Below are 12,333 nucleotides of genomic sequence, written 5' to 3' on the forward strand. Positions count from 1 at the left end.
CACTTGCAAACTAAAGCACAGTGACAAGGAAAATGCTAGAATTATCAGGATTGAGCTTTCTACTAAAAGAGACCTACCATAGGGAGGTCCTTACAGGTGATTTATGTTCTCATGCGCTGGCTGGTGATGTTCCAAATTAGCTTGATAGATGGGAAGGAAGGGACTGAGCGACGGAAGTAAAAAACGTGCTTGGTGTTTTGTGCTGTGTTTGCTCAGCTTTGGCAAAAAACATTTCACCTGCCTCACTTTTTATGGTTTGTAGTACTTCTTGAATGTCTTATAAATTCAGATTTAAAGTTTATTTTATAAAAAGAAAATAAGAAGTAAATCATCTCCTTACCTATCGTATTATTAACTTTTACTAGTCAGGTTCATGGGTTTAATTCCAGAAAGAATAATATTTTTCATGCTTTGCAACCATAGCATTCGTTATTTCCCTTTTATATGGTGCTTTTAGGAAAACAAACTGTTCCAATATCTTTGTTTCTTTCAACCAAAACAACCTTGTGAGGTAGACCAGGATTATCATCCACTAAATAGCTCACAATGAATGAGCTCCTTGGGGAACATATTATGAGAAGTTTGAAGCAAAGGGACATGCGTTCTGTCACTTGCTCCCATTCCTTCAACATTGCGACCACTGATGATATTAAAAAGGTGAAAGGCAGGGACTGCTGCCCTAGAAGGTATGGAAGGGACAGGACCACAGGTTTCTGTCTAGCTTCCCAGAGACAACTGGCAGCTGAAACATGAAGAATGGTGATAGGCTTTTGTTTTTGTTTTTAATGCACACAGAGTAGGGAGCAGGGGAGGCAATGATAATGCATACTGAGATTGGGGAATAGCATACAAAGAAGAAAGGAACAGGGGCTAGGATGAAGCTATTGGTGGAATAGTTGGAAGGAACCACTGAGATTACCACTGAGAAGGAACCAAAGATAATGTGAGGAGACCAAAGCTTAGTGGTAGAGAACATGCTTTGCATGCAGAATGATCCAGGTTCAATCTCTGGCACCCCCTCCCCCTCTTAAATAGAACAGACCGCAGCTGAAGGAGAACATCCTGCCTGGACAGCTTCTGCCAGTCAAAGCAGACAATATTGGGTTAGGGGTCAGCAAACTTTTTCAGCAGGGGGCCACGGTCCTTCAGACCTTGTGGGGGGCCAGTCTATATTTTTTTGGGGGGTGAACCTATGCCCCACAAATAACCTAGAGATGCATTTTAAATAAAAGGCGAATGGGCCAGATCCGGCCCCCGGGCCTTAGTTTACCTACCCACGGGTTAGACAGACAAACTGCCTGACTTTCTATAAGCAGCTTCTTTTGTTGCTAACATCCTGCCTTAGAATGCAGGTGGCACAGTGTAAATGTGAATTGGTTGTGGCGTGTGTGATTTTAAGCAGATGATTCATAAGCAGGAGAAGGGCACTGAACTCTTCTTTCTGTGCACCAATCCTCTCCATTCAGGCAGCACCACCAGTTGCTTTATGGAGGTTTAGCACATAACATTTAGTATAGGGATATGAAGTGGGGAGGGGAGAGTTGGCTTCCCACACCTTCCCAACAGTAACTTCATTTGCCATATGGGGCTGCTGATAGGTAAAAGCAAAATAAACATACAAATAAAAAACAGCCGGAGATTCTGAACACAATTTGCCTGTGGCAGGACTGGCTTTGAAATATGTGGTTTGCTTTTATTAACAGTCAGTTAGGTTACCTGCGAAGTTCATATTGTGATAAATCAACTACTGTTTTCTTTAAAATAGTAGTCGTACTGAGGAGTATTGCATCTACCCTAGCATATGTAACTCTAGTGATTTCAGTGGGACTGAGCACAAGATTGTGTGGCTCAAGCCTGTTGGAGAGCTTCTAGGAATATTATTATGTGGGGATGAGAGTCAAGATATATCCGTTTTGTAATGACAAGTTTTTATTAGGCACTGTGATGGTCTATTTTGACTGTGTAAGAATTACTGCTACCAGGTGGTAAACAGCCTCACTAGCGACTATTAATTTCATTCAATTTCACTTCATCACCTAGACAACATAGCAGAGAAGCTGCCATTTGAAGACAGATGGCACTTGTGACATTTACTTGTAAGAGGCCACCAAATATATCAAGGAGTGTTTTATTCTTCAGCCAGATAATCAAATTATTGAATAGTATCCAATGCTATGAAATATTCTTAGAAGTGATGTACTGACATAGATGACTACTGCAACTATAATTGGGCTTCCTTCTATATATTTATGACAATGTCAGTGTCAGCCTAGCTAGGAAGAGGAGAAGCAGCAGAAGGCTGGAAAAACATTTGAATTATGTGGTAATTTTCTCAGCAACTAAGTTCACATTTGGAAATACAATTTCCATCTCCAGTCATTAGAATTAGAAAGGTAATCTCAAGGATCTACAAAAACCATCAGTCAAAAATTAATTGCAATGGGAAGCCAATCTACATCTTAGTGCTACCTGGCAATAAGCCCCATTGAACACAGTGGGACTTTGTGTTGTGCAAATGTGTATACTATTGCTCTATGGCAATAAGCCAGGCACAGAAAGCACTGGGAAATGGAATTTTGCTTGGTCAACACTTAAAGTTGATGTCTAGTACATCAACTTCTTCCATAAACCACACATCATAAGGAAATACAGCACAAATCAAGGAAATGATTGTTGTTGATATTTATGCTGACTCCATGAAGCCACACATTTCCCCTCCATAAGATTTCCAATGCATTCCCAGATAATAAAGTCAAAAATATGACTGAACAGACCTCAGACCTTAGATGTTAATGGTTGAGACCCAATGGTGCCCTAACAAACACACCTATTTGTACAAAGGTGGTCCCTGATTTCTTATTGTTCCACCCATGTCACACCAAATACCATACTGGAAAGCAGCTTTTCTGAGGGTTCTGGATATTGCAGCAGGAAGGAGGCACTAAAGCCTTAAATTAATAATATCACCTTCTCTCTCTCTCTCTCTCTCTCTCTCTCTCTCTCTCTCTCTTTCTCTCTCTCTCTCTCTCACACACACACACTATTGTAACCAAACCGAAGACAAGATATTTATTGCAGGTTCAGTCAGGCTGTTTGGCCAGTTACTTACACCCTAAATTCCTGGAAGAGCTATTTAGAATTATATCTGAAAACTCATAGATTTCATAAACAAATCAGTTCCTCTGAGGAATGAGAGGCATGACTAAGTGAAAATAAAGATACAATCTCTGTTACCTCTTAAATGGGGATCTGTTGTTACTTTTTGTCAGTATTGCTTTTGAGGGACTGTTATTTCTGTGGCAATTACATGGATGCCAAGGCAATCCTTGCACAGGATGTTCTGGGAAAACTAGCAGGCTACAGTGATTTGACCTCTTTCCAGTTATATGAACCTGCCACATTTGATGATCTAGCCTCAATCAGAACATTCCAAGGGATGTCTCAAAACATATTATGAGACAGTAAAACTTTTTTCTTATGTGTGTGTCTCCTATGGTTTCTAAGTACTTCCTATCAGTTACTGATAGCTTTTCTTCTCTAGGTATGAGGAAAAAAATAAAAAGTACACACGTGTCTTTCGAGCAGAATCCTCCACAAAAAGCGAAGAGATGTCTTCATCCACTCCTGCTTCATTCTTTGCAATACAGGTGTATGCTCCTGTGTCTTCATAGCGTACATTGCTAATGTGGACCTCGCTGCCATTTGCTGGGTGCAGAAGAAACAAAGGAGTACGTGAGTTATGGTTTTTGTTGTGTCACTTTGCTCGCAAGATGAAACAGGTAGCATTTGTTTTAGTCCAGCCCGTTTAAAGCTTTTGTCTCTCCTCCTTGAACTCCCCTAACTTGGGGGATATAAAATGTGGCCACAGATATGCAGTTGGTCAATGATGCACATTCTTCGGCTTGCTATCAGAGAGGAGCAATGCCTTTTTCTATTTCAGTGCCAATGTGTGCACATTTCATCATAGGTCAATCAATGCACGTGTGAACTCTCAGGTAGAGAGAGGCATTGGATTTGGTCTCTAAAAATGCTAATTCAGAAACTGATATTCACAGATTAAAGGAGAAGATATGTTAGTTGGTTAAACAGCATGTGCTTGTTTTTTTTTTATAAACTTACCACTTCAAATTGGAAAATACTTCACAGTGGTAACATTTCCTAAAAAGATTACTTGATACACTTGCACAAAATACTAAGGTGAATTGAAAATAGCTATAGACAGAGAAGTAAAGGAAAACATATATAGAACAGGTAACTTGTAGACTTCAGAACTGTCAGCTTCACTTCAGAGGTGGAGTTAACACATCATACCTGTTGCTCAAGGCTCTGCCTGAAGGCATGATAAATAAATTACACCAGTTTAAAAGTTCACGTTGCTCTCCGAAGTCTTTGTAGTGCAGATAAAAAGACATGCCTACGCTTTTACCTTGAAGAGTTAACTGTTTAGATAACTTTGGAGTTATATCAATCCCGTTCTTCAACCAGCCAAGCACTGGATTGGGGATACCCTCTGCATGGCACCGAAGGCTGGCTGTAACACCAGGCTCCCTTGCTTGGCTTTCGGGAAACACTCTTATGACTGGCGGAACTGAAATAGACAAAAAAATGATAAATCAAATGGAATGCAAATACAAACATATTTTTTTTAAAATAATCAGTGACAACAACTGCTTAGCCGTGTATCATTGGCAAAGCAGAAGGAAATAATGACATTGACCATCTTGGCCACAAATCCTTGAAGACCTGCTCCCTGCCTTGTAGGCCTTTTCCACCTGGGCCCTGACTGATTCCAGTCACAAAAAGCTATGGCTACTGAACAGACACTTGGGCTGGGGTTTTGTTCCGGGGGTTTTGCTGAGGAGGAAGGGTTGTTGCTGTTGGGTCTTTTTATATTTATTTTAGATCTTGTGATTTATGTGGAAATTGTTCAGTTTGGTTGTGTATTTTAATGTTTTGCTTATTGTTTATTACTGCTTTTGTTGTGTTGTAGTTATGCCTTTCTTCATGTTGTAAGCCACATTGAACATGGTTTGAACTGTGGAAAGGCGGCACAACTATAAAATTATGAATGTGTGCATGTAAATGTCTCCTAGCAGATATTAACCTCTGTCATACAATTTGGGAAGGGCCATAGCTCAGTGGTAAAACAGCTGCTTTGCATGCAGGTTCAATCCCCAGCATCTTGAGGTAGGGCTGGGAGAAAGATTTCTTGTCTGAAATCCTAGAGAGCCCCTATCCATCAGTGTACACAATACTAAGCTAGATGGACGAAATGTATCACTCTGTATAAAGGCAGTTTCTTCCTTTCCTTCTGTTGTGGAAGGGTGAACATGCAGGGCCATTTGCCACTTGCCTACACCAGATGGTAAGTAGATAAATATTTCTGCATTGAAAATATATTTAATCTTCCTTTCCAAGTTGCATGAGAAAATTAAACTCGTAGAGTCGGAATCAATACATAATTAGTGAGGGGAAAACCACATTTCATGGCTGAGTGGCAATCAGAGGATTACATCTAGTCATTTATGACTATACTGTTACCTCACCTGGGATTTACAGTGTAAGACAAAACTACTGTGTGATGTAATTGTAAAATAAGAGTTGTCATATACAAATGTACCTCTGCATTAACAATAAAGCTCTCTAATTAAAATGGATTGCTTACACCCATCTCTTCAGGTTATTTACTTTCACTGCGATTGCAGTAGATCCCTACTAATTAAATTTTAATGCTTGCATTGTATGATTTTGTGCTAACTCCTTTGAAACAGAAAAAAATAAAAGTGATAATCTAGAGGTAGCTGCAGGTATCAAAAGTCCACATAGCGACCTATTTCATAGAAAAACTTCCAGCAATATTGTTCACAATCTAAGGAGCTCCAAATGCACATATACAGCTTTAGCATACATGCATCATGTAGGGGTAAATGTGTGGATGGAAGAATGCAGAGACGGAAAAAACAGTTGAGGACGTCTACTTTTTCCATATATTTCATAAGAAAAACACAAGTTCACAGAAAATCACACGTGGAAGATAATACCTTACAAAAGAGTCTTAAATCATTCTGAATACCACATGGTTCTGAGGTCGGGCACCTTCAACTTCCGGTATGATAAAAATGTACCGTTTTCCAATAAATTTAATATTATCTCACTTACCTTCTCCAACTCACATAAAATGTGCCAACTTTATTATAAACATAATGTGCCAAATTCATAATAGCCATACCAATGTCGCTAGAATCTCTCTCTACCCCATTAAACTAGTATACCTCCTAGCTGCTGTAAGAAGATGGATTATCATTTCCTCATCCTCCAGTGGAACCAAGTACAAATAAAGGATTCAATAGAAGATTATACAATGCTGTGCTAATAATCTCAGCTGAAGGTTTGTTTGCTTGTCTGGCCATTCTTGGGGGGAAGGGCAGTACAAAATATTCCTTTAAAAATGTGGGAAGGAGAGAATTTCAGTGAAGACGGACATGGCCTGGGTGCATGTGCTCTTTCCTTTTCATAACTCTAGCATGTTCTGAGTGCCAACAACCCAGCTTTGTGTGCTGTGGGAAAGGCCCTCCCTCGTGGGCTTTTCACAAACGCTACTTGTGGAACACCTGACAGAGGTGCAAGAAAGGATTTTACTTTAAAAAACAAATGAACGTGCTGCTCTCAGGCACTCCACATGCAGAGAGGCTTCCTCCTCTCTCTGGAAAGTTCAGGAGAAAATGTTGTACAGTGGTACCTCGGGTTAAGTACTTAATTTGTTCCAGAGGTCCATTCTTAACCTGAAACTGTTCTTAACTTGAAGCACCACTTTAGCTAATGGGGCCTCCTGCTGCCACTGCGCCGCCGGAACACGATTTCTGTTTTCATCCTGAAGCAAAGTTATTAACCTGAATCACTATTTCTGGGTTAGCAGAGTCTGTAACCTGAAGCGTATGTAACCTGAGGTACTACTGTAATGCAATGTCTTCCCAGGGCTGTTCCAGGAACTACAGGAATCTAGAGAGGCTGTGGAATGCCATGCTATAACTATGAAAAGGAAAGAACCACATACCACATGCTGTAATTTTTATTAAGGAGGTGCCAAACACTCTCCCTTGAAAATTTTACAGAAATGCTAATGTCTTCACAAAAGAGGGACCTCATTCTGGCATTGTTTCCCAAAGTTGGTATGTAGAGTTTAACACAGTGTTAAATAAAGTTGAGATGAAAATCATGTAGGTGGAGACATTTCCTAAGAAAGCAGCAGGAAATGGTCTCCATTTTCACAGGGATTTTTTTTTGGGGGGGAGGGGTCTGTGAAAATAATGGTCTTATTAAATAATACTGTTGTTAATAGTTTTCATCTTCCTCCAAAAATCTGGGGAGAGTTACTTTTGCAAAAAAAAGGTGAGTGGGTAGCTGATCATTAATTACTTATGGACATAACTGATATTACCTGGGAAAGAAAAATCAGTCATATGAAGAATGCACTTTCCAACACTTTTAGATTTGTTTTTTTAAACAACAACAACACCCTAACATTCCAGTGCCATCCTGAAGCACAGTTATTGACACGGGAGAAAATTTGAATGATAAAACATAAATTATTAATTTTGACTATTATGAAATGGGATTATCTGTTTTCCGATGCAGCCCAACTGTTTAAAGGAAATGGCTCAGCGTGACACCCTCATTATAATTATGCTGGCAAGAAAGAAATGACTTTGACGCATTTTGCACCTCAGTAATAATCATACACAAAATGAAAAGCATTGAATAGTTTTTGAAGGAGGAAATTAGAAATAACAAACTTTAATCTTGATTCTTATCATACGCTCCAGCTGTTCCTATTTATCAGAGACAATTTCTGTTTTCTGGTAGTTGGAACTTAAATCTCAGAGTGGGATGTACCTCGTATCTGCTTCTCGCGCTTGTAGATGCATATAATGGGAGTGCAAAGGCACCATGCAGTGCCTGCTCTACATTTCCACATAATGCAGCTGCTGAGGTGCATACTGAACTGTTGACAACCTAGCTTAGGACAATTATGCTTTTTCTAGTGCAGCCGGAAAAGCAACTTACAAATAATGAGTTAAGCCTTTAGAATGTGAAGTAGAACCTTGATTCTCAGTGTGAGAATTGAGTGCTTTAGTATGCCCTCATTTCCATTTCTGAAGTGGTAGATGAGAGGTTTTTATCCTTATCCTGGTAACCAATTTATTTCATGGTCGTAGGCTTCCTACAGGGATTTTATTCTTCTTCCCAGGTGAAAAGCTGCCAGCTTATTTGGCCTTTGTCCCTTCTATTCCACCAGTCTTAACAGAACCATAGAATTGTAGAGTTGGAAGGGACCCCGAAGATCATCTAGTCCAGGCATGGCCAAACTTGGCCCTCCAGCTGTTTTGGGACTACAATTCCCATCATCTCTGACCACTGGTCCTGTTAGGTAGGGATGGTGGGAGTTGTAGTCCCAAGATAGCTGGAGGGCCAAGTTTGGCTGTGCCTGATCTAGTCCAACTACCTGAAATGCAGGAATCTCAACTAGATCATACATGACAGATCCATTACAATAAAGCCCTGCAGCCACACTTCATACTGCTATCCCACCCTTTCTCGATGAAGGATATTAAGCCTCAGACTCAGTTCTGGACACTGCTGAACATATGCGCAGCAGCAGCCAACTGACAACAGGGAAATGCAGCTTCCAGTCTTTCCCAGTATTAAGTAACACTGCTATGAGCATGCTGGTGCTAGCGTCTAGGTCTTAATCCTGAACCCCAGTGTTGCTATTCACATTCCTCACCTATGTTTCCTTTCACAAACTTGGGGAAATTGGGGTTGTTGCAGGGAGGTTGTCTACTGCTATTAATAATAATAATAATAATAATAATAATAATAATAATAATAATAATAATAATAATTCAAAGTATATAACCCACTTTATCTGAAGATCCCAGGGTGGTGTATAACATTAGAAAATCATTTACATAGTATAATAAAAATAGACAGGAAAATAATCACAGAAACAATAATAATAACTGCCCCCCCCCCCACATTAAAATGCCGCAGATTGTTTAGAGGCTGAAGGCCTGGGTAAAGAGGAATGTTTTCACCTGGCACCTAAAGACATGTAATGATGGCACCAGGTGAGCCTCTTTGGGTTGAAATTTCTTGGTAGGGTGACAAGGACTGATTTCTACTGCTTAGGGTTCCAGATTGTGTGGAAGCCTGTGTACATGATGGTCCAATCTCATTCTTCAGACATTTGCACTGAATGTGTGGATTACAGGGGGAAAGCCCATTTGATGTGGTCCTACTTCCCACTCACATCTTCTCCCACTCAAATGTTCTTCCTAACCATTCATCTGAATAGTGCTCATGAATTTACTTAAAATGAAATCTTGTAGGTATTGCTCTTTTTTCAATATACAGTGGTACCTCGGGTTACATACGCTTCAGGTTACATACGCTTCAGGTTACAGACTCCGCTAACCCAGAAATAGTGCTTCAGGTTAAGAACTTTGCTTCAGGATGAGAACAGAAATTGTGCTCCGGCGGCGTGGCAGCAGCAGGAGGCCCCATTAGCTAAAGTGGTGCTTCAGGTTAAGAACAGGTTCAGGTTCAGAACGGACCTCAGGAACGAATTAAGTACTTAACCCGAGGTACCACTGTATATATATCCATATAAATATTATTCTCTCTGCTTCTAAATTTTTTTGCTATTTTATTCAGGTAGCCACTATTCATCAAACTGCCATATCACTAAGATAATATAACAACAACAACTTATCTATGTTGTATGAAAAGTTGCTATTGGACTTGTGTTGTTTTATTTGCACATTGTACTTCTTTGAAAATGAAGCAAAGTTTGAATGAAAAATTATAGACTGAATTCTATAAATTATGTATAAGTCAGTAAAAGAGCAAATGCCTCTTGTCTATGACATTATTAAAAACATCAATTGCTCCCTGTCACTGTCCTACCTCATTCATTCTGTTTCCACGCTCAGATCAACTCAAAAGTTAACATGGTGAATATTCATAAATAAAATAAAATTGTGCTCTCTTTCTCTCTCTTTTAGTAGCACTTACCAACATCAGAAGGGGGGGAAGCGGGGGGAGGGGGGAACAATAGATCTGGATCAAAATGGTGATCTATAAACCAGTTTTGTTTAAATGTTTTGTTTGATTTACACACTAATTAATCACATATGCTCACAAGTATGTCTCACTGAACTGAAAGTATCATGCTTGCAGGAAAATGTACTAAGGATTTCTATCCTATCACAAAAAAGAAGTGTTATGCAGGTTCGTTAGCTGCATTACCATATGTTCATAAGGGATTTAGATGAAAATGGGCTCCTGAAATCAGGTAGCACAGTCATCAGAAACACTAGATCTGGACCCTGGCACCACAGAGACCAAGTCCAACCATCAGGGTCCTGCCTAACCTGAGATCCTTCAACCAGGAACCCCAGTGACTGCAGCCGCTGAGGAGCCAGTGTCTTTGCTTCCACTGGCTTCACAAGCCACTGAATCTGTGCATGACTGCATTGTACAGCCCAGCAACAGAGAAAACAGGCTGCCAGGTTACGGGTCAGGAAGCTGTCACTTTGATGGAGTGGAGCAGAGAGGGACTACAGAAGAGCTCAACCAACCTTTGTCAGAACAAGTCATATCTTTTCCTAGGACCTGTTCTGAAGGACCTGATTTGACTCCAGTTCTTGACCTGTTAAGTGCTTCCACAGTCTCTGTGTTTCAGTTCCTTTTTCTTGCTACATCTGCTGAGCCACTATCCAACTGCCTTCCTCCAGATTCCATTGTGGGTTCATCTTTGCCAGGACAGGGCATTAATTAGAAGTTCCATTCCATCACTATGCAACAGAGCTGGTGTTGTGTCATAGCTAGAGTCTTTGACTAGAAACGGGGAGACCAAAACTTAAACTTGTGCTCAGACACAAGGTCATAAAGGTTGACCTTGGTCAGCACACCCTTTCATCCTGATGTACAGTCACAGGTTTGTTGTGACATATGTGTGTGTGTGTGTGTGACTATGTACACTACCCTGAGTAGCTTGGAGAATAATAATAAATAATATGGTTCACTTTGTTCTCTCTGGAAATAGATGCTCTTGCCTCCAGTAGAGAATGGAAACATTTAAACTAAACAAAATCAAGTCAATAGGCTTAACAGGCTTATTATTCTGAAGGTATGGAAATTATTTTCACTGCTGGCTAGCCAAGGCTCTGTCCATCATTCAGTACAAAGAGTTATGCCTATTTTTAGAGTCAGGCAGTATGTAAGGTAAGGTGAGAAGGTTGGGGAGATATGGTTCTCTAGAGATACTATGACATACATATTGACTCCCTCCTTGAAGTAGTGGTGGACCTTGGGGTCTCCGATTTCAGCAGTGTCCTATGAAACACCAAAATCCCCCCCCCGGCCTCTTTGCTTCCATTTTACACAATAGTGGTGGTGTCCCCAAGGCCCCATGCCCAGTGTGACCAAAGCGGTCATGCTTCCTTAAATCCACCTCTGCTTGGAATCAGATAATCTGGGAGTTTATCAAAAATCAATAGCGGCCAAGTTGTGGTTGATGTGCCATATTGCTTGGTAACTATTAGTCTGACAGGTCTGCTGGCTGATTCACTTCATTTTTGTCTCAATGGGACAGTTCCAGGTTATCCAAACACATATCCATCAGTGTTCTCAACCAGCCACTTTCCATCCTGCTCCCTCCCTCTTTCATTGTGAAGGGTTGCCAGGAACCGCTCCACCGCTTCCTGTGCTTTCTGTGCAGCAGGAAGCTAAGCCTGTAGTCAGACAAGACATGCCATTTCTTCTCCCTGCAGTGGGGTCTGATAAGAGTGAAAAGAAACAGCTGTTGACATGGAGTTCTTTATAACTGAAGAGGAAAGGAAGGGACATGACTGGAGAAGAAAGGGTCTGACCAGAGAAAAACCCGAATAGAGGGAAGGTGCTAGGAAGAAACTTGAGTGGCTTGCAGTCTACAGTGCAAGGTGTAAGGCCTCAGATACTACCCAACAAGAAACTACTCACTGGGGAACATCATGTGATATAACACCCTGTTCATAATAAACCAGAGTAAACTGAACAATCCAGTGGTTGTGGCTATTTGTGCACCGGAAAAGAGGGACCAAAGGCTTGGACGTTGGGTCTTTTGATGTACCCCTGCCCATGGAAGATCAACAATGATTAAGACACACCAAGTGGCTGTAGGAATGAAAAATCAAGCTGTAGATGCTCTCCCACATTACGTTGCATTACCTCTCTCATGCATTATTACTACCTTTGCAAGTACATTGCAGTATATGCAGGACTAGGGATGGA

The 12,333-nt window shown here is 40.6% G+C and overlaps 1 protein-coding gene across 4 annotated transcripts in view; it reads right to left on the reverse strand.

Moving 5' to 3' along the window:
- Positions 1-12,333, reverse strand: part of FSTL5 (follistatin like 5) — a 322,690-nt gene that overhangs the window by 54,663 nt on the left and 255,694 nt on the right. For all 4 annotated transcript variants that reach the window (XM_083520282.1, XM_083520280.1, XM_083520281.1 and 1 more), the window contains 2 exons: positions 4,427-4,588; positions 3,571-3,705 (listed from right to left, as the gene is read on the reverse strand). In XM_083520282.1, coding sequence (XP_083376408.1) covers positions 3,571-3,705; positions 4,427-4,588 — 297 coding nt within the window. The remainder of the gene's footprint in view (positions 1-3,570; positions 3,706-4,426; positions 4,589-12,333) is intronic.

The sequence above is a fragment of the Podarcis liolepis genome (genome assembly GCF_965112155.1).
Source record: "Podarcis liolepis genome assembly, chromosome: 9".
NCBI lineage: Eukaryota > Metazoa > Chordata > Lepidosauria > Squamata > Lacertidae > Podarcis > Podarcis liolepis.